General features: G+C 35.5%; 1 protein-coding gene and 1 pseudogene across 1 annotated transcript in view; both read left to right on the top strand.

The window, feature by feature from the left end:
• The window catches only part of ASCC3 (activating signal cointegrator 1 complex subunit 3), a 328,548-nt gene extending 304,767 nt beyond the window's left edge, over nt 1-23,781 (top strand). Inside the window, exons 38-42 of the mRNA XM_077770165.1 lie at nt 13,877-14,028; nt 16,210-16,357; nt 20,582-20,791; nt 22,726-22,901; nt 22,984-23,781. Coding sequence (XP_077626291.1) covers nt 13,877-14,028; nt 16,210-16,357; nt 20,582-20,791; nt 22,726-22,901; nt 22,984-23,167 — 870 coding nt within the window. The 3' untranslated portion in view covers nt 23,168-23,781. The remainder of the gene's footprint in view (nt 1-13,876; nt 14,029-16,209; nt 16,358-20,581; nt 20,792-22,725; nt 22,902-22,983) is intronic.
• LOC144236525 (U6 spliceosomal RNA) lies at nt 153-252 on the top strand (annotated as a pseudogene).
• Nucleotides 23,782-24,180: the final 399 nt, after the last annotated feature.

A 24,180-nucleotide genomic window follows, 5' to 3' on the forward strand; every position in this document is an offset into this window, starting at 1 on the left:
TATACTTGCATTTAAAATGTTTTATCATAGCATTGTTGAGAAAAAAACAGATAAATCAAATCAAGAATTTTCAAAGGAAAAAGCAAATATAAATGCAATAAGATGACAATTTCAGTCATCCATTGGATAAAAAATAAAAGTTGAACTAGTGCTCACTTTGGCAGAAGAAGTACTAAAATTGGAACAATACAGAGATCAGCGTGGCCCCTGCACAAGGATGACATGCAAATTCGTGAAGCGTTCCATACTGGGAAAAAAAGAAAAGAAAAGAAAAGAAAAAAACTAAATGCCGGGTACTTGTCAAGGTACTACGTAAACAAGCAGAAGACTACCTGCTTTTATGAGCTTTCACTTGAGATGGAAAAGGCAGACAATTAAAAATATATAAGTCAAGGGGTGATAACTGCTTTTTTTTTAAGAGTAAAGAAGTATAATAAGGAAAATGCAAAGATGGAACGTTCCATTTTGCACTATCTTGCTTATAAGGTGACATAAAGGAAAGAATTAAAAGCATACAGTGAGCCATAGGATGATTTGAGGGGTGTACCCCAAAAACTATAAAGAGCTAGTGCCAAGTCTCTCGTGTAAGAACTTGGCATAGTCAAAGAAAAATCACAGAGACTATTGTAAAAAAAAAAAAAAAGTAAAAAGGGACACCAGAAATGAAGTCAAAAAGCAGTAGATGTGGACATTGTAGAGAAAATGGGGGCAGGTCGAGGCAGGGAGTGTGTAAACCGTTAAGAATTTTAGACTTTCCTCTGAGATGAAAGGCTGCTAGAACAGTGGTTTCCTAGTGATTTATATTGGTTATATCTATGAATACTTACCATATTAATTAAAACAATTTCTCAAATATTTATTATGTTATTTAAAAATAATACTAACAACCCAATTATATATTAGAAAAATAACATGATTTCTCAGGAAAAGTAACTATTTTCCGAGACAATAAAGAAAATTAGTGAAATATGGAATTAGTTTACATTTTTGCAAGTATCCTTAATGTCTAGCTTAATAGAAATCAGCCAGATTCATGTATCTCCTTTTTCAGTCAGTCTATTAAAATATGATGTTCTAGGGAAAAAAAAGTATGAAAAATTTGAAGAAAAATAATGTTTTAAGTTTATTTAAGAGAGAGCACATGCCACAAGCAGGGTAGGAGCAGAGAGAGAGAGAGAAAGACAGAACCGAAGCAGGCTCAAATCCATGACCTGAGCTGAAATCAAGAGTAGTATGCTTAACCACCTGAGCCACCCAGGTGCCCCTATAGAAACATACCTTTTATATGAGCTATCATTTAGATTATGAAAACTCTGTAGTCTTGACAAAAGAAAAACATAGTTGTATAGCTGTGTTTCCCTGCTTGAAGTCAGAATGTACCATACAGCCTGCCTTCCCTTCTTAGACCTATTTGAAATTATTTATCATTGTGTCATTCTTTTGCTTTGAGGTGGTTTTGTAATGGCTCCTTTTAATATGTTACTTTTACTAGTGTTTCCATCCCACTGAACAAAAATAAAAGTAAAAATTACTGTGCATACCTCAATTTTTAAGATCTGCTTAAAATGTTCTAATTTTTATATAGAGTAATTACACAATTGATTGTTCTTACCATCCACCTTTGAAATCCTCTTCTTGATCATAGTAATTGTAATATATATTTGTAAAATGTGATAAGTGATATGACATACTTTCTGTGCTGGGTGTACCAAAGGAAAACTTTGTTTTTTAGCTTTTGTGAGAATATTACAAATAAGTATCAAAAATTAAACTGACTTGCCTAAATTTTCCAAATTTGATAGCAAAGCCAAAACTGCTGATGTCTTAGTGTTTTTTATGTATATATATTTATTTATTTTTGAGAGATAGAGACAGAGCACAAGTCGGGGAGGAGCAGAGAGGGAGAGGGAGACACAGAAACCAAAGCAAGCTCCAGGCTCCAAGCTGTCAGCACAGAGCCTGATATGGGGCTCAAACTCACAAACTGTGAGATCATGACCTGAACCGAAGTCAAACGCTTAACCGAGTCACCCAGGCACCCCTGATATCTTGGTGTTTTGAAGAGCTCTCTACTGTTTGTTTGGGGTTTTGTTTTGTTTTGTTTTGTTTCTTTTTTTATCAAGACAAAGAAATTTATGTTCAGAGAAGGTAAATAACTACATTAAAGGTGATTCGTCAAGGCAGTCCATGCTGAAACCAGGGGAAATACCAGGACTTTAAATTCTGATCTAATATCTCTGATATTTTCTAAGAAGTGCTATAAGTCTTGACATTAAATTCATCTTCATTTTTACTTAAAATATGTAAAGTCATCTTCATTTAAATGAAAACTAAATACAATACTGAGCCAAATAGCATAAGGGTACAGGTTTATATCTTAGTCACTCCCACTACCTCCTGGATGCCATTTATAGCAAAACCTACTAGTAATTGAATGTTTTCAGGTGTTTCATGGGAAAAGGGAAACCAGGGCTCGAGGAGCCCACTTAGTGAGCTGAGAACCAGAGGACTGTGTGTTCCAGTGTGGGATTGTGCTGTCAGTTGGCTGGGTTATTTGGAAAGTTTCTTTCAGATGTGGTACAAGACAGATTGACCCATCAACTAAGGCTGCTGCAGGCTAAATTTAGATCTTTCTGTGCATTTTAATTAGCATTTAGATAAATATCTAAATTTAGATAAAATCTCTCTGTGCATTTTAATATTTATTTTAAAGGACTTTAGCATCAGTGCCTTTAAAGACTATAAGATTCTGTTATCTCATGAAAGAACACACACACACACACACACACACATACACACACAGAAATGTGACTCTAGGTTGATTAGAAAGATATCTGGAGACCTTTACTTCCCAATTTAAATTGCAATTAATTATGTAAATACCAAACTCTACCAGAATTATTTGGAGAATTGCATACTATCCCTGCACCCCACACCAACAAATCACTGTATAATGATGGCCCATAAGGCAGACCATTATTAACAGTGAAGTGGTGAACGTGAAGTGGTGAACATTTTTTGAGAACTTTTCTTTGTCCTAGGTTCAGTTCTACTCGTTTTGCATTGGATCTGTCATAATTGTCCAATGAAGTAGTACAGTTATCCTCATTTTACAGATGAGCACTAAATAATTTTCCCAAGATCACATCAAAAAGAAAAACAGTTTTCAGCATAGTTTGGTTATTTGTAATAAAGGCATATGTTACCAGTTCCCTTTGTCCTGTAAGGATGGATTTAAAAATTGTATTCATGGGCTAGTCAGAATTTCTTTTAAAATATGAGAACTTCACAGGAATTTCTACGTTTTTAAACTAAGAATTCCCACTAGACCATGAATAATATTTTTAATCATTCCCTTTATACTAAAATCACCTTCTTTTATTTGCTCTAGTTCCCTTTCAGTGGTCTATAATTCCTTTAACTGGTTTCTAAGAGCAACTTGTTAATATGGCTGAGATTTGTAGTTGCTTTATTATATCACATCACTCTTCAGTGTCCAGTAGATATGCTGTTTGCCTTTTTTATATCAACTGTTTATGCTGTTTCTCAAGTTTTTTATATTATTCTAGATAGACCAATGAATTAACCATTTACTTCCCCACATTCTCCCTGAAAAGCACAAAAATTGGAAACAATGGAGGAAAGATCAGATTGCTGATATAACCACTAAGGGAAGGAGAAATGCCATCATAATTACAAAATTACCCAGTAAAGAATATATATGTAGTACACATAATATATAATATAATATGCTGTAATTACACATAAAAAATACATATTTAATGCATACTAGAACAAGCTATGCATAGGTTTACTATTAAAACATGTATACACATATCTTATGTTTCTCTTTCATTCTTCAGTTTAATCACAACTAACAACTAATGGAGCTCCCCTTAAGGCAGACTTTCTCCATCACACTGATTTCTTTCTGAAAAACTTCAAACTTCTAGTATCAATAGGCAATCTCAGAGATTCCTTGCCTTAAGGTACAGAACTACCAAGTCCCCAAAAGATAGTAGACATTTCCCCTTTACTATTGAGGAAAAGTGGAAAGTCCTATATTCTGCATACCAAAGCACATGTTCATATAGATCGAAATCATGTTCTATTGCCCTAATGAAAGTAGACAAAGGTAAACCCGGGGGCCTGCTTTGATTATAATCTAGGTGATTCAGTGTGTAAAAGCTTCCTCTGGCAGATAAGGTATTGTAAATTCTTGCACCTAATTTTTTTTTAAATGTTTGCTTATTTTGAGAGAGAAAGGGTCAGAGATAGAGGGAGAGAGAGAATACCAAGCAAGCTCCACATCATCAGCACAGAACCCTATGTGGGGCTTGATCTCACAAACCATGAGATCATGTCCTGAGCTGAAATCAAGGGTTGGATGATTAACCAGCTGAGCCACACAGGTGCCCCTGCATCTAACTTTAATAAAGGAGCTATCATTTCACATTATTTACCTTAACGCCCAAGTCTTTTTGAACTACTGTTTCCAGCCTTTCTTCTCTTGCACACAGAAGGTAATACATAGCTCATCCGCCACTCAATGTTAACATGCTTTTTGTTCTTTTGTGGTCTTATTAGTACCAAAGCAGGGAGAATTTTTTTCCTTAATTGTGGTATAACAGACATGCAGTATTGTATGTGTTTCAGGTGTACAGCACAGTAATTGACATGTGTATACATTGCAAAATGTTCACCACAGTAGTCTAGTTACCATCTAACACGTTCTAATGGGCTTTATCAATTGTTATAAATGGTGCTAGCCACAAACAAAGGGGAGGAAATCTATGAATTGAATAGGTATATATACTTTTCTCCATTCAGAAAAACTTCAATTTGGAAAAAAAAAATCCCTCTAAGTTTATTGGTGAAATTGTTCTTTTTAACCCAAATTTCAAAACAATAATTTGACAACCTTATCTCTATAAACCATTCCTGATAAACCTGAAGTGAATTACATTTCAAATATCAATATTATCTTTTTTATAACCCACAACTATTCTGAAAACACATTGAATTTTCAGTCTATTTTTAAAAGATTTTAATTGATATTCTTAAGATATGTGTGTGTGCACATATTCAAGTCTGAGAACAGGAAAGAACAGGATAAGGGAAACAAAAGATGAGGTAATGCTATGAATATTTTTTATTGACTTTATTTTTTTAAAGTGCATAATTTATTTATTTAAATTCAAGTTAGTTAATTGCTAACTTCTGCAGCACATATACTAAATTCAAGTTAGTTAACATACAATAGAGTATTGATATCAGGAGTAGAACCAGTGTTGTATCACTTACCTATAACAGTGGGTGCTCATCCCAGCAAGTGCCCTCCTTAATTGCTCATCAACCATTTAGCCCATCCCCTCCTCCAGCAACCCTTGGTTTGTTCTCTGTATTTAAGAGTCTCTTATGGGGTTTGCCTCCCTGTTTTTATCTTATTTTCCCTTCCCTTCTACGTTCATCTGTTTTGTTTCTTAAATTCCACATATGAGTGACTTAATTCTTTAACTGAGAAATACTACGACTATAGCTGAGTATATATTTCCATTAACAAATGGTTTCCATTTATAGTAGATTAAAAACATAGAAATATTGAATGATGCCAGGAGATAGAACTGCCATGAAGCAAGACTAATGTAACCTTTGAGGAGTATTTACCTATGGGTACACTAAGCACATGCTCATTGGTTGTCAACGTATTGAAGAATGTCAGTGTCAATTGAGTGAACAAGTTTTAGAATTGTAGAGTCAAATACAGTTAGCATTGAACTGTTGCTAAGCTTAACAAAGCTTAACAAAAGAAGTACTTGGTCAAATCCTTAATCCAGTACTTGTAAGAAATGTTTTGATATAGCAAATGGTAGATAAAATCTTCTCTGTATTCTTACAATCTTTTCACACTTTTAAATGCTTATAATTAGACCAAATGAAAAGATTATCTTTAAGTGGATAGTGCAGCACAATAGACTCAGAAAGCTTCTTCAAATCATTTTGAGAAAAAGGTGGGTGGGTTATAAATAAATAATTTTTAGACTTCTAAAATTGGGTTATACATATTTAGCAATCCATAATCTAAGGGGTTAAAAAAGTAAATAAATAGTTGATTGCTGCAACTCAAATCTTTAAAGGATCCTAAAATGAAAATTACACTATTGAGTTTTAAATATATATTTTATGGATTTTTAAAGAATATTATTACTGTGAGCATACATTTGGAGGATTTTGCATCATCCAAAGTAGGCTGGAACCTTATCAATAGTTATTTAAAATGTCACTGACTGTTAAAGTAACTTGGATATAGTTTTTGGCATGTAGTGCATTTCCGTATATTATGGTGAATGGAATGAATAAATATTTCACTTTTTTCCTTTCAAGTTCTTTATTAGGAGAGGATTGAAAAGGGAGATTTATTATGTGTGGATTCTCACAATGTTTTTGAGATTATCTGCCAAATCTGAATTGTCTACCAACAAATGTAGTCTGTTTATTGTAAACATTAGTGTGACCTTATCAAATTCATGGAAACAGGGGAAGTCTAACTCAGGCTGCTTTCCTGGCAGGACTGCCAGGAGCTCATATCTTGCCATGGAAGCCTGATGAAATTTTCTTAATGGATGAGTATTTAAAAGCAAATAATGCTAAATGAATTTAATCCTGAAGGATTATTCTTCCAAATACAAAGATCAATACTATGGTGCAAAATCATCATCCAGTTGAATCACTCTATTTTATATCTGAAACTAATATAACCCTGTATGTTAACTATACTGGAACTAAAATAAAATGTAATAAAAAATATAATCCTCATCCAGTTAGTGGTTATTTCTTCTTACATCAGAGCTACATTTTAATTCCTCAGTAGAACACTGGAAACAGTACTTAAAAGAAGGTACCATTTCCTCCCCCAGAAGCAACACAGAGCTAAATGCATGTAGCATTTCCAAAACTAACACAAATGTGTGGATTTTGAGGTGTTAAACACCTTTACTTATTCTTGTGGATTTACAGGCTCTCCCTTCAAGGACTATAATATAATTTGGAAGGCTATTTCCCCCCGGGTGACTCTACCTGTAAGCTTTTGTATGACAATTTGGTGATGCTTTATTGATGATGTGATGCTATTATGAAGGATCCTTCTACCCCCAGCTCCTCTCCTCATACCCACATAACAACCCTTTTCCCGGTTGGGGCTATAGGAAATGAGTAATGCTTAACCCATTTGTGTGATCAACTCACTTAAGCAGCTACTGTGAAATGTTAATCACAACTTTAATTTGTACTGCATTAGCATTTTGATTAACTTGTAGGCTTGCTAGCACACTTGAAGCGCTTTTACTCATAGTTACAGCTCGGAAATGACTTTTTGATTAATTAAGTTTGTTAGACAGCAGCTGAGCTTCCTGAATGCTAACCTTCTGGGGGGAAAAGTTCAGGAGAAAGTTCCAGTGAACAACTGTTGCTATTGAAAATGATTCTTATAAATGTACTTATAACATTTTAATTATTGACAAAATATTGTATCATTAGTTGCAGCTGACCTCAACCTTTAAAGGAGTATGCCTTTTTGTCAAGAAAAGCTTTTTTTTTTTTTTAAGTTTTTCCCATCATTGTAAAACTTCTGGGAGCTCTTGAACTAAATAGTGCATTTTCTAGCAGATGTGTAACAACTAATGTTCTAACAAGCTACTTATGATGAATTTCCATTGATTTTTTTTTAAAATAAACTTTATATTTTAGAACAGTGTTAGATTTATGGAAAAGTTGCAAAGAGAGTAGAGAGAGTTCCTATATATCCCACACCCAGTTTTCCTCTATTAGTAACATGTTATATAAATAAGGTACATTTGTCATAATTAACGAACCAATATTATTAACTAAAGCCCATACTTAGAATTCTTTAGTGTACTTAATGTCCTTTTTCATTTCTAGGACCCCATTCAAGATACCACATTGCATTTTAGTTGTCATATCTCCTTAGGTTCCTCTTGGCTATGAGTTTCACAGACTTTGGTTGTTTTTGATGATCTTTCCATAGTGTTTTGATTCTCATGACATTCCATAAATAGTAACTTCTGTAAATAATGAAAATCCTTTTCTTACAGAACCTTCTTTTTCTGACAGAACCTTTCTCTTAATGTCTGTCAATATATGATCTTTATGTCTTATAATTTGAACAGAAGTAGCAATATTATCTAGCCATTTCAACCTTGGTCATGATCTTATTTTCATGTGGTTGTTGCAATCCGTATACTACCCCTAGATACCCAAGGGCGACTAGCAGGAGATGTGAGGAAAAGAGAAAAAGTTCCTTAAAGGAGGAAAGGATAAAAGGGAGGAAGAAGAGAGGGTACGAAGTCAGAACGCTAAGAGAGAAGTAAGTAGAAGATTGGAGCATCATCTGTCCTGCTCCATAGGTACTCTCCACAGCCACAGACTCTTGATGACAGTGAGGACTAATTCACAGACTTTTCAAACTAAATTTAGAAAATTTTAAATAATGGACTGTAGAGCTACATCTTATTATCCACCTGTTAATACCTTTTGATATATACTGAATGATAATTTTTCTTTATGGTCAGTGATTCTATTTTCTTGCAATGAAGTTGACTTACTTTGGTCTCAGTATTCAAAATTCCTATATTACCCTTGAACTACTTAAATCCAGAATTTGTTTGGATTCAAATGACATGTAATACATGCATATCAAATATTAAGATGTACTTATAACCAAATGATGGATTCAAATTAATTTTAAAATGTTACATTTTCAAAAATAGTGTTGATAAAATTCGTTTAAAGACAATAATTAATTAAACTCCTAATTTGTCTGGACTTTCATTTTTCTCTTGTGTAGGGGAAAATAGGACAGATGTAAACCACTTTAAATACTCCTTGAATTAAGACAGGGTGGGGGCACCTGGCTAGCACAGTCAGTAGAGCATGGGACTCTCAATCTCGGGGTCATGAGTTCAAGCCTCAGGTTGGGTGTACATGTGCCTCATAACATTTTTTTAAAAAGCCAAAGTAAATGTAAATCATTCAAAGGTAATGAAATATAGTGTAATGAATACAGGAAGTTGATTAGGAAACCAAAATTAAGTCTTAATTTCACTTTGGTGTGATTACATGGCCATTGAACTCACGAACTTCAGTTTCTCTATCTGTGAAAGGGGAATGACACTAATCCCTGCCTCATACTTGGTATTGTTAACAATTAAAGGTGAGCTATTTATGAAAGTGTTTTATAGTCTGCACTATTATACAAGTATTTTCCTCACACCATATATGCATGCTGTCTATGGATGTTGACTTTAACTATATAATTCACTGTGTAGGACTTTTAATGATTGAATTAAATTTTACTTGATATAATATATGGAGAGATATGTTGTCAAGTTTGCATTTTTAAGTATGACGGCAGAACATATGAAAAATATCTCTGGATTTGGATAAATCTGTCCTTTGCAGAAGTAGTAACACCACTGTGAAAATGTGGTTGAATTTAAATGCTAAGACCAAGTTTGATATATCTTAGGGAATTCTTAAAATTGATTCAAAATAAGTGTTCAGGGCATAGAGTTGTATTCAAGTCATAAAACATGCCTTTGGCTTCAGGACTCAAAGAGTCTAAAAAATTAGAGAGTATCCGATTTCTAAATTTTAATTTTTCTTATTGTTTATAGGAGTGAGGGGTGGGATTGATTTTTGTAGTTTGTGGTGGTAGTCGTACCTTGGCACAAAGCCAGGTACTACAAAAGTTCTTGAGTTTTTACCTAGACTTTTCACCTGGCTTCATAGTGGCATCTCAGTTAAATCACCTTTGAATAAATGACAGCTCTGCTGTTTCATTAACTATGACAAAATCTTAATAGTAGTATAATTTTATAAATGTATACAGTGCTATAAATTTCATTTCCATTTTGTTACAGCTGGAAATGACAAAGAGTTCTCAGTAAATCAAATGACATTCATTCCAACTTAGTAAGAGAAAAATCTCAATACACAGAGTCAGCCCGCATCCATTTTCCCCTATACTTAAAATTATCCTAGTTATGCCCTGTAGTAGATAGCATGCCAAGCAGAAAGTGGATTAGAGATAGAGGGGGGTTAAGTATTTGCCTAATATTAATGCTAAGCTGGTAAAGAATGTCCAGAGTTATATCTCCTCAATGTACTAAAACCACCTTTGTTGTTGAGCATTAGATTTCTGTAAGGGACTTTGAGATGAGTTGGGGACCTCATCCATGATCTCCAGCGGTTACCAAAGTCAGCCCCAGTCTGGGAAGGAGCATACCTATTAGGCTTTATCTATCAGAAAGACTGCTATAAAAGACTGTGAGACACAGGGAATCCATTGTAGGCTCCGTCATGACATCACTACAAGCTACCAGGACCCTCAAGTCCATTTACCTGGACCATACTATACAGTAGCCTGGGCTTGCCCACTCAAACTGAGAACCAAGCCCACATCCACCAGTTTGGCCTGTGCCTCAGGGACTGTCCTTAGCCTTGTTCCCCAACTACCTCATAATTGGATACCTCCCCTGATGAACTGTTTTACCCATTCCATGCGTCTGCTCCTGACCTTGCATGCTCTGTGCCTTAAGGCCCTATGCTTCTCATTGCAGTATCAATACCAGAAGGCCCAAAGGAAATCCCTGTTAGGAAGAATGGACTATTTTAGGGTGTTCTTTCATCTTATCATAGAAGAGCTTTAGAAGTAGGCACCTGTTTGTTGAGATTTACTGTGTTCCAGGCAGTATATTAGATACCTTACATAGTACATTACCTCATTGTACCCAGATAGCACCCCTGTAAGGACATATAATACCCCTTCTATAGATGAAAAGTCTAGCAGAGTAGAATTAAGTGATTTCCCCAGATTCACTTAGAAATTGGAACAGAATTAGGATTCAAAGCTATATCTACCTGACACCAAAGCTTGTAATATTTTTCCTACACTGCACTGCCTTCAGCAAGTTTGCAATAATTTAGGCAGAATGTTGTTATAATCATTGTAATTGAGTTGTTTGCCAATATTCTTTCATACACAAAAAAAAGATTTCTTGAGTGCACTGGCCTAGAGTTAACAGAATATTTCTAAATTCTTGCTGCCAAGAAATCTATAGTTTAAAGGGCAGATATGTAAGCAAAGAATCACAATAGGATAATGGTGGTATGTGTCAAGAGCAGCAGACTCATAGAAAAAGAAATACCTACAATCCATCTGGAAGAATCAGGGAGACTTCACAATAAGAAGTAGCATTTGAGCTAAACTTGAAGGATAAATCAGAATTTTCCAGGTAAACAGGTAGAGCAGGACTTTCAAAAAGCGAACATTAAGAGCAAGGGCAAATGTGGGGAAATAGCAGTTATTTAGTATTGCTATTTTAGGAGTGCAGAGAGGAAGGAGTGAAAGTGACAAACCAGGTCGGGGTAGATCACAGACCAGAACTGTCAAGCAGAGAAGCGCTAGCTTTTCCTCTACATGGTGAGAAGCCATCAAAGAAATACAAGCAGACAAATGACACAGTATCATCTCTGTGATAATTTGCATTGGTAACCATATAAAATATGGATTGAAGAGAAATTATATGAGAAAGAGAATAAAGGGGTAGTTATTAATATTCCAGGTACTAGTTGATGAAGTTCTGCACCAAGGCAGTGGTAGGGGTGGGGAGTGAGGGAGGGGGGTGCAGAAAACAGGCCCGACTAGGGAGTGGTTGAGCAGAGAGCAATATTCAGCTCACCACATTTGAGTAGTCACAAAACCTTTTTTTTATCCCAGATTCTTGATCTCCCTACCTGCCTTTTCTCTAAATTAAAACAAGAGAAATAATGGTTTTCAATTCATGACATGGCTTTTCATTTACTTCATGTAAGCAATCACTTTGCATGATTTTTTACATTTTCACATCTGGATCATACAATGAAAAATTGTGGGGAACGCTCATAAATTTTATGAAATCTTTCAACTTCATCATGAAAACTTCAAAGTTAAAAACATATGGTCCATCCATTGAGCTCTTCTTGTATGTGAGCTTTTGGTCTGGAATTTATTTCCAGTCAAGTTATAATGTAAAATCACCATAGTTACCCCACATTACAACTTCTAACACCATCATGATACTGCATTAAGTATAATTATTCATTTCTTTTTTCTTTTCTATTCCCTTACATAACTCAAGAGTTGTGACTTGTGAACTAATGCTGGTCTTTTTCCCTTTGGTCTGAGTACAGTGTTCATCATGATCTTTTTGTCTCATACACTTCAAAGAAAAGCAGGGTTTTTTAATCAGCTCTGCAGAGAAATGGGAAGAATGGAAGTAGATTTTCCCTAGATTGATAAGCATGTACATTCATACAAGTATATATATTGATATGCACATATATATACATATAAATGTATCTGTTATACTAGTATGAGGCTTTATCATATATAGTAGACTCATGGGTATAACACTCCATTTGACCATTTCATCATAGTAATCATGATATCCAGAAATGTTGATCCATTTCCTTGTAATGTATTTAAAAAGACAACAGACTGGTTTAGCCAGATGTTTTTTAAACTATTGTACTCTTTCTTAAATGAGAAAACACAGAATAGGAAATTCAAAACTTAGAAGGAAAGTGTGCCTGCCTCAGTAGTACTAAGTAGTATGGCAAATTAGTTTTAGTATCATAATATGCCTTAAAAATTATTTCAGGAGTACCTGAGTGGCTCAGTCAGTTAAGCATCCAACTCTTGATTTCGGCTCAGGTCATGATCTCGTTTATTAGATCAAGTCACATGTCAGGCTCTGCACAGAGTCTGTTTGGAATTCTCTCTCTGTCTCTGTCTCTGTCTCTGTCTCTCTCTCTCTGTCCCTCCCCCATGCACCCATGCTCTCTGTCTCTTTCTCTCAAAATAAATAAACTTTAAAAAAAATTATATCCAAAAATGTTCTAATAGGTTTTTACAACATTTTATAAATATTTAATTGTTGGTGAGGATTTTACCATGAAACTATCATTTTAAGCATTTACTATCTCTCATTTCTCTTAGCTTTATATCTTCATTTCCCAAAAACAAGAGAGTACACTCCTAAAACTGTGTAAAGTAGCTGCCTCAGATCATGATATTAACTTATGTGTCTTTAAGTCAGCATTCTCCAGAATCTAATTTAATTGAAATAGCTCTGCCTGTGTAAACTTCTCCTTTGTTTAAATAAGATTTCACTGTTTAGTTTTGCCTTAAGCAAATGCAGCCATTTGTTTGTCCATAAAACATTAGATTAAATGTATAGGCTAATATGAATAGTTTCTCATCCTTCCGCTTGTACCATTGGCAGTTGCCCCATTTGTAAGTGTGTAGTGTATTATTTTCATTGAAAATTGGGGCTCTGTCTTTAGTCCACTTTTTGGGGAAAATAAATTTCTGGCAAGAAAACCTATTGCTTAGTATTATTGGTACTAAATTTGGAAAAGACTTCCAGAGATTCAGTCTTTAAATGCAGCTTCCAATGCTCTTGATACAGTGAATCATATTTTAAAGAAGATTGAGTTCTTAAAGTAGATTGAGTTTTTGTTAGTTTTATTACCATGTACCAGTATTAGCTGGCTATATGTGCTCCCCTAAAAAAAGCTAAATATTTGCCACTTTACAGGAAGTGGTGTCCAACAAGTACTATGAGAGTTTGGGGGTTGTTCTTTCCAATCCAGCTGTGGTTTATTTTCTGGTTTCTATTTTGATTAATAGTAATTTAGAGGCATAATGCTCATTTTGTGTTCATTTGCTTTTTGTTAAGGTTAACATTAGATCCCCAATGGAAAGGGCAAGGGCCAGTGGTATTCTTGTAATATGTGTGTTTTTTCCCTTATTCAGGCAATGTTGGATGTGGCTGCAAACCAGGGCTGGTTGGTGACTGCCCTGAATATCACCAATCTGGTTCAGATGGTGATCCAGGGTCGGTGGTTGAAAGACTCTTCTCTTCTTTCAGTACCAAACATAGAACACCACCATCTTCACATTTTCAGGTAATCGTTTTAATTTTCAATGTAACTGGTTCTTTAATTTCAAAAATATTTTCTTTACCTGTGTGATCACTTGAATTTTATGTTGTGCCTAAGATATTGATTTTTTACAGTGAAAATGACTGTCTCCCAAAGGGAGACATGAGCTAGTGATATAAGGTTCTTAGCTGAGATTTGGTCATTTACCATAGGATGAATCACAATTCATTTTAAGCTTTTATTACACTGTTTTCTGCTTACAGCATTACATACATTTCTATTTTAACTGCATTTATTCCTTTACAATATCAGCCTTCACTTTTTTAAAAATTTTTTTAGCATTTATTCAGTTTTGAGAGACAGAGAATGAGTGGGGAAGGGGCAGAGAGAGAGGGAGACACAGAATCTGAAACAGGCTCTGAGCCATCAGCCCAGAGCCTGATGTGGGGCTCGAACCCACAAACTGTGAGATCATGACCTCAGCGGAAGTCGGATGCTTAACTGACTGAGCCACCCAGGCACCCCTTTTAAGTTTTTTTAATGTTTTATTTATTTCTGAGAGAGAGAGACAACATGAGCAAGGGGAGGGTCAGAGAGAGGGAGACACAGAACCTGAAATAGGCTCCTGGCTCTGAGCTAGCTGTCAGCACAGAGCCTGATGCGTGGCTCGAACCCACGAATTGTGAGATCATGACCTGAGCTGATGTCGGACGTTTAACCGACTGAGCCACCCAGGCGTCCCTCAGCCTTCATGTTAAAAGATGTTATGAAAGTGCTGTGTGATCTAAACCAAAATGAATCACCAATTTCTCTTATTGCAGAATAGATTTGAGGGATCTGAAAATCCATTGTCAAAGGTAAATCGTACATCCATAAAATGTCCAGAACTGGGTATTGTATACAGTAGCAGCCCCAAATATAACCTATACTTAAAAGAAGCATTTGTATTATCCAGTTATTTAACCTGTAGGTCCTGTGTACATAGCTGCAAAAATTTTAGCCCCCAAAAAAAAAAAAAACAGTATAATTTGTAAGCAAGATTGGCAGTATTTAAATAAAAGTGTTTCTTTCACACTACCATTCCACATCAGTTGAGAAATACTTTGCAGCTAAAATGTTGGTTTACAGTCATGTAGGACAAAAACAAATAAATAAGTATATACATTTTTTTATTTTATATATATATATAAAAGCCATCTGGCTGTAGGCTGCTGTCATGTATTTCCTGCCTGTCAGCTGGACTACGGAGTACATTCTTTTGAGGCATCTAGACACAGATGCCAATCAGAACCTTACACACACATGAGGATCTCCAGGGCAAGTCTCTCAGTTGGCCTCAAGTGTACTGGGTTCCAAGGCAACTATTTCCATGGTGCTTGAATCCCCACCATGGGATGTCCTGGAAACTAAAAGGCACATTCAGAGAATCAGCCATACTAGCAGCAGGTGGCATGAGGGGAAAAGCAGATACCTCATGTCTGCAGCTCAGTTTCAGGAACCCTTCCAAGATGGTACTAAAAGTTACGGGAGTTGGGTTTCAGCAGTAAAGTAGGTACATAAGGGTACTACTGTGACCCAGCATGCAGGGCTGTTATGGAAAGCTGCTTGGGATCTAGGAGATTTCATCCAGTTCTTGGCTGTCACCCTGAGAAAGCTATATTCGTATAATTTCAATCATATTTTTCTTCTTGTTATATAAACAGGAAATAGTAAGATTTGGGTAGACTGTGTTTCTGAGGCTTTGCCACTATTTGTACCTTAAATCTCAAAGATTCCCAAAATATACTTTTCATTGTACGTTCCCAACAGCTTAAGATGAAAAGCTTACTTTATTCAAGTAATTCTATTAGTGTCATTTGCCTGCATCCTTTAAAAAAATATCAGGGCTCCAATTCAGTGTTTTATCCACAAGAATCACTAGTATACATTAGTGCCTCCCTGTAAACTCACCCCCATCTGTAAACCATAAGTAGTTACTGAGCTCACATTTGATTTACACATTTTATGTCATAATAGCCAATCTCCCTTAGATTGATATCTTAGAGAATGCTGGCTGATTTTAAAATGTAATGATGATGGCCTTTAAAAAATTGTATAATAATCTTAATTTTAAAAAACTGTTGTCATTAGGTAAACCATCACTGTCAGGAATTCTCATTTACTCTATGAAAGAATTACTCAATTAACATTGATACTATTTCTCAGGAAATGGAGCACAGGTACAAAAGGTGGACGTTCTGGGTCCCATGGCTTCATCGAGTGCCTTCCTGAACTGCTCCATGCCTGTGGAGGGAAGGAGCATGTATTCAGCTCCATGATGGAAAATGAGCTACCAGCCGTAAAAATGAAGCAGGTGAGACCATTGTTTCTGCATTTCAAAGCTTCCTTATTCTGAGGGGCACCTGGGTGGCTCAGTTGGTTAAGCATCCGACTTTGGCTCAGGTCAGATCTCACAGTTTGTGGGTTCAAGCCCCGCACCAGGCTCTCTGCTGACAGCTCAGAGCCTGGAGCCTGTTTCGGATTCTGTGTCTCCCTCTCTCTCTGCCCCTCCCCCACTCATGCTCTGTCTCTCTGTCTCAAAAATAAATACACTATAAAAAAAATTTTTTTAAAAAGCTTTCTTATTCTGTCTGGGAAATTATACCCCAAATTTTCTGACTTAAAGCATTAGTTTTGGAGTCTGACTCACCTGGGTTTAAATTTTGTCTACCGTATACAGTGATTATGAATGTGAATACATCATACCTGTCTCATGAAGTTTTGTGAAAATTAAGCAGGATGTTATTATATAAATTCCTTTTTGTGGTTCCATGGACGCCTGGATAGCTCAGTCAGTTGAATGTCTAACTCTTGATTTCAGCGTAGGTCATGATCCCAGGGTTGTGGGGTCAAGTCCTGCATTGGGCTCCACACTGAGCATGGAGCCTGCTTGAGTTTCCCTCTCTTCCTCCCCCGGCCTTCCCTCACTCACACATGTGCAAGCACATGCCCACTCTCTCTGCAAAAAATAAAAATTTTAAAAATAATAAATTGCTTTATGTAGTTTCTAATATAGACTAGAGCTCAATAATAATATTAAAAATAATTACAGCGACAATAATTAGTAGTAGCATTGACCATATTCGCAGTTGATTCAGTATAATGCTATTAAACCAGTTTAGAGAGGACTACGGTAGTTTGTCCGTCACTAGGCTATATTACCCGCTTGGGTATAAATTTCAGTTGAGTAGATTTTCATGCCATTCCCTCAGTTACTTTTTTATGCCTTCCCCTTTTATTTTTATTTAATGGTTATTTATATTTGAGAGAGAGATAAAGCACAAGCGAAGGAGGAGCACAGAGAGAGGGAGACACAGAATCAAAACAGGCTCGAGGCTTTGAGCTATCAGCACAGAGCCCGATGTGGGGCTCGAACCCATGAACCATGAGATCATGCCCTGAGCCAAAGTCAGATGCTTAACCAACTGAGCCATCCAGGCACCTCGTTTCCCTTTTATTTTAACTGTTTATTGTTCCTAGGTTCTAAAGTATTTCTCTAAATAAACTCCTTTTTTGTATACAGCATAACATAGATAGAAAGCTAAATGTGTGTTTTAAAAGACAACATAGATCATCTCTCTAATCCTAGTCTTTAGAATGGCCAAAAACATGAATGGATGATGCCAGAAATATTTGGCATATATAGACTTTTAAGTCTTAAGCAGTTTTAGCCTAAACATGTCAAACATTCAGGATTTATAACATAATTAACATACTGACTTGGCAAATGTAAGTATTAAGATAAAGAAACTTCTAAAAATTAAAGAAATAAATAAAATTAAATTTAAAAAAAGATAAAGAAACTTTAAACCATGTCATCTTTTTTTCCAGTGGAACTTAGTTTTGAGAAAGACTTCAGAAAAGTATAACAGGCAGAGAAGTCTGATTGTTCAATTTCTGTTGAACTAAGAATTGGCACAAAAAACAACTTAAATTTTCATAGCAAGTGCCTACCTTTCTAACTAAATTACCATCGAAATTATGAATAAAAACAATATATTGAAATCAAAACAAGGCTTCTGTTAGCAACAACAGATTTCTAACCTAACATACATTGATTTCAAGCCAAGTTTTAGATGTGATGAAAAATTAGAACATTGTTATAATTAGTTCAGGGAGAACTCAGAAGTAAACTTACTTAATTTATTTGCATAAATTGCCATTCTGTTATCTTTAAAACCAAATGCAAATTGGCTCAGTCTGATATGATGATGGTTATTTGGCTCAAAAGTGCTTCAATTTGCAGAGCAATCTGGTGTCGGCTCTGCAGTGAGGCGATCCCAGGTAACATACAAATCCTGAATTATTCCAGAAATTAGTATGTTTAAAGCATCAATTTAAGTGCTAATTGCAGTAGTAATGAGAAAAAGCAGTACGACTGTGAGATTTGCATCTTCTACCCCATCAGTATGCCTGGAACGGCTGCTGACTGGCAGAGGATTTGGCTGCTAATTAAATAATTGTATGCATGGCAATGCTCTTGCCTGATTCAATAGATGAAGATTAATCCTCAGATAAATATGTTTGGCTGGTATTGAAATGTCTTAGCAATTTCTTTAAAAATAGCTTATGTTTTTTTGTATATATGTGTGTGTGTATATACACACACCCAACAAGTATATATATGTGTGCACACCAACAATGACAAAATAATAATATTTAAGTGCAGTGGAAAGATTACAGATTTATAAAAACCAGCTCTGACTTTGGGGGGGCTTTATAAAGTAAACCCCCAATGAGTTGCTAATAACTGCAAACACTTCTTGGTAACTAATTTAATAGTACGAGTAAAGAAACATGAAGTCTTGCTTCATGTAGTAAATGTTATTTGTTGTCTCACAAAGTTAAATGCTTAAAAAAATTGTGTATTATGTGGCCCCTTGATCACTTTCCCACTCTGGCCAGTCTTAGAACATCAAGTGGTATAGCTTCTATACTCCATGACTGTTGGCTCTGGGAGGGGATAGGGCCGTCTGTTACCTTGAATGAAGCACAGAGTAGACCATTCTGTACCTTGACTATTTCAAGATCTATTCCAGACATCATTTCAGATTCACAAGACAAGTTATAGGATTGTAGTTGGATTGAAAATTTGCATTGGATTTACATTTTTTGAATTCCTAAGGGGTAGTTTGATTCATGAGGGCTACTTCATTTCAATTAGTTGTAGTAGGCAGCACTAAAAGTCTTAGCAAACAGAAAATAAAACTCTATAAGGAAATCTATGGTACATATTTAAGAAATAAAAGAAAAACCAAAATTAAAGTACTCTTAAAAATTAACTTAAATGGTACTGATTGAAACAACCAATATATTAAGAAGTTTTCTTGACTGATAGTGATATTGCCACATAATTATAAATATTAGAAAAAGATGACAATAAGTGATTTGATAACATTAAGTTTATTTTTTTTACATCCTTTCTGTAGACTTAGGAACTCATTCATTCATTCAATAAAGATGAGCACTTGTGATCTGCATACTGATTTCTCAATATATCTTTCAGTTTATATTTTTTTAATATCTTTCAGTTTAAAGAGCAAGAATAAAATCCGTAAAATATTTTCTATCCCTTTAATGTGTATCATTTAAATTGGTATTCTCAATATAAATACCAAAAATACAAATTTATTTCAAAAAGAACCCTACACTTATAGGGTTCTTTATGATATACAGACATAGAAATGTTTTTCTTTCAGAATAAATTTGGAATATGAACAAAAAAAATTGTACAATAAGTAGTCAATGAACGATGCTGAGTGACATCAACAATTACATCACAATGTTTTTTTTTCAGATTGCCTTTATAGCCCCAAGTAATGCTCTCTGCCATAGAAGTCATGTAAATATTAGATCAGATGCTACTCTAAAACAAACCAGTTTAAAAATAAGCATTTTTAGACTTACTGTTTAGTATAGACTATAGCCACTCAGTAGCTAGGAAGGGTTTATAGTGAAAAAGTCACAAGTTTAGCTAATGATTAATAGTTTTTTAATTGCCTTTAAAAAAGACTTTAGGGGCACCTAGGTGACTCAGTTGATTACATGCCAACTCTTGATATCAGTTCAGGTCCTGATCTCCTGCTTCATGAGATAGAACCTCAGGGAGCCTACTTGGGATTTTCTTTCTCTACCCCACTCCCCTGCTTGTTTTCTCTGTCTCTCTCTCAAATAAACAAACATTTTTAAAAAATAATTTAAAAAGACTTTAAATTACAAAGAGTGAAAGCACACTAGTTTCACACACATACAAATGAATGTAAGGAAAACTGGGAAATCTGAACAAGAGCTGTAGATTATATCATGTCAATATCCTGTATTAATATTGTATTTTAGTTTTGAAAAATGCTACCATTGGAGAAAACTGGAAATTGTTGCACAGGATCTCTCTGTATTATTTCTCACAACTGCATTGAATCTAGAATTAATGTCAAAACAAAGAGGTTGATGTTTTTTCAAAGCATACTATTTCTTACTGGATCAGTGCATTTCACATTAACCATCCTTTATTATCTTTTCCTCTTTTTTTTAAATTCAGGCATGGAATTTCTTATCCCACTTGCCAGTGATAGACGTTGGCCTAAGTGTTAAAGGCTGGTGGGATGACTCAGTGGAGGGACACGGTGAACTCTCGATCACAACTCTGACTTCAGACAAGCGAAATGACAACAGGTGGATCAAATTGCATGCTGATCAAGAGTATGTGCTTCAAGTCAGCTTGCAGAGAGTCCACTTTGGGTTCCACAAGGTATAGTGTTTGGTTTCCATTCTCAAATACTTCACACCAGACACCGGCATGCACCACCACACATATCTTTTATATTACTAATGTGTCCGTGTCATTCATGAATCCTGCTTTCTCAACTGGCCTTAAGCAGCAAGAGCCAGTCTTCTGAAATCAGTCAGTTCTCCCCATGTACCATTTTTCAGCCCCAGAATATCCACCTTACATAATATATTACATGGCGTATTGCTCTCATATGGTCTAAATACTCAGTCCAGCAGAATTTCCTGGAATGCCTTTTAGAATGCAGATTCCCTGGCCATACTGTCAGAGTGACTGCATCAGAATCTCATGGGGAGAGATCTCAAAATCTGTACTTTTACCCAGCACCCCAAATGATTTTTAAGGACATGAAGGTTTGAGAGACACTGCCCTGGAACACTTTGATACATAGGAACCACATTTAACTACATGGGAGCAAAGCTTTACCACTTTTATCTGTGAATTTGAGTAAAACACTAAGCCTTTCTGTGCCTCAGATGCCACATCTGCCTGCTTCCTTCACCATAATATCTGTGAAGGAGCATCGTCAATGTTCATACAGGCCAAAGATTTATAGTAGGTTTATTTCCAATTATTGGGATTTTTTCTGTTACCTATGGCACAGAAATTAAATATTGGTACCTCTAAGAATATTAGTATACAGCATGTAGGCAGGTTGGTTTTTAGTACCTTAATAATTGAAATAAGAAAGGATTTGTCTTCTGTTTCGTCCAGTGCCAAATCTAAAATAAGCCCTTAGGAATGAGGTAGTTGTTCATGAGTACTGTCCACTCTCTTTCATACACAGAATGGCAAGTAGCTTTCTGTTGTTACATCTTTTTAGTACTGTGCCTTCAGGTCCCATCCTAATTCCTAATTCTAAAAGTCAATCAGTATAAGTACGAACTGACAGGCCTTGGCAGTGTAAAGGCTCTACTATGAGCATTTTTAGAAGACCTAATGTATCCCAGCATACAAAAAAAAATAGTAATAAAATCCTGAGTAAAAACTAAGATTTTTCTACCTTACTATTACTACTTAAAAATGGAATCATGATTTAATCATGCTGGAAAAACTCTCAGTTGTGTTTCTAAATGCTGTAAAAAATGCATTGCTCTCAGATTTCTCTTTTAAAATGTCTAAAGTGCAACATCTCCCTCTAGAATATTTAATGATGTCTGACTGAAAGCATGTCACTGTTCGTACATTTTATGCCATAATGCGAGTGTCAAAGAATCACGAAAATAATCTTGTATTTGGTAAAGTTGATCTAAAGTAAAGATTTCAAGTGCTGCCATTATGGTATCTGATCTTGGCCTGTGGGGATTAATGTATTTTACAAATCACTTGGCTTACAATTTCCCATTCCTCAAAGAAAGGATTTTTTAATATTGCCATATTAGAATATATGCTCTTTTATGTGAGTTTGATTCTTGGGTTGAGGGAAGGTATTTATATGATACTGTGCTTATTATCTTGAGGTCCAAAGTCTAGTCTTGATTGTCTTTTTTTCCCCTAGGTATCAGTTTCTTGTGAAAAAGGCTTTGGAAGATTTGGTTAACATGATTGTATCTCAATTCATTCATCTGCAAATAGGGTATTAATATCATTTATAAGAATGATGGGAGAATTTACTAATTTGACATTAAGATTCAGGGCCTTCTGTTCTAACTAAGCCAAATATGCTGGTGATTATACCCACAAAGTAGTGTCTATAATGTGCTTTGAGAATCCTGAAAAATGGTAAATGATAGCATATCAAAGACACCAAACCATAAAATTTAAAACATCCCAGATATACTTAACTTTGTGGATGTATGGCCTTCAAGGAAAACAACTTAGCCTTTTAACCATAACTGAGGAGCTAGAAGGTGTAAACATTATTAGTGGCTTATCGTTTTTTTTCTGGTTTACAGGGAAAGCAAGACAGCCACGCAATTACCCCCCGATTTCCCAAATCAAAAGATGAAGGATGGTTTTTGATATTAGGAGAAGTGGATAAGAGAGAACTTATTGCTTTGAAGAGAGTGGGATATGTTCGAAACCATCACGTTGTCTCTATTTCTTTTTATACCCCTGAACTACCTGGAAGGTAAGCAGAGTCTCACCACCCACATTCTGAAAGAATTAAATATGACTGTGGTTTTACATTTCGTTCTGTTTTTCTACTTTAGGTATATCTACACACTGTATCTCATGAGCGACTGCTACCTCGGCCTGGACCAGCAGTATGACATTCATCTCAATGTCACACCAGCGAGTATTTCCGCACAGGTCAATGAGGAGGTCTCTGATGCCTTGACTGACCTGAAAGTGAAGTCACCAGACCCGAACAGTTCCTTTGAAAGAATTGGTTAAGAAGTCTGGCTGTCTGTCTAAACAAAGTCGAATTACTTTCTGTTTGCCTTGGTGGAGTCAACTTCTAACCTCAAGACACCCAGGAAATCAACAGTGGCCGCAGTATTGACTCCAGCAACACGAAGTCAGCTGCAGTGGTCTTTTCACAAATGTTGCCTTTTAAACTGTTGTCTTCGTGGGTTTCTTAATACGTAAAATGAACACACACTTAGGAAAACCTTTTGTGTACATTGAGATGATATTTGGGAATTATCCATCGAATTTTACATCTCACGGTGTAATGTTTACAAGAATGTTGATTTCTTATTTTCTAAGGAAAACTACACAGAGGCATGACAGTGTTAGGATTCGCTGTAACAGATTTCTAGCCCTGCGGCATAAAATACATAAGATAAGTCTGTCTGGAGGCACATAATGTGGATTGTTAGCAAAATTTATACTTTGATCACATGGAGCTTCAAGAATTTCTTATAGTCAAAAATGTTAATAATATATGATGTAAAATTGTATTGCAGAGCCCAGTGATGATAAGGAAAGCAGAATATACTGATCTTAGAAAATGTAGATACTATAACTGGTGGAAATAAAATATTTAGAGTGCCACTTCAAGACAAGCTGACTCAATTATCTCTCCTGCTTCCTTCCATTTGTTCCCCCTCACTCTTCTCTTCATTATCTCTACTTCCAGACTTTACTGCCATACTCTTTCTGATATCTATTTATACAAGGTGAGAAGTAAAGTCTAACTTGTATTGTAACATGGACAGACCACATAGTGCAATTCTTCATCATTACACTTTCCAAGACAGGTCTGAGGCAAACACAACATATTCAATACCTACAGGTAGGTTTTTGCTTGCGATAAAGGAAATTTCTCTATGTCCATGAAAGGAAATTTCATGATGTCAGTTTCCATCATGAAAAACGCTTTTTTCAAACTGAAATGTCATTAGAATCCAATATCCATATAATATACAGTCTAGTGGAATGAAATTCTATCCTTGGGAAGTAAT

Source organism: Crocuta crocuta, unplaced genomic scaffold (genome assembly GCF_008692635.1).
Source record: "Crocuta crocuta isolate KB4526 unplaced genomic scaffold, BGI_CrCroc_1.0 scaffold286, whole genome shotgun sequence".
NCBI classification, from domain to species: Eukaryota; Metazoa; Chordata; class Mammalia; order Carnivora; family Hyaenidae; genus Crocuta; species Crocuta crocuta.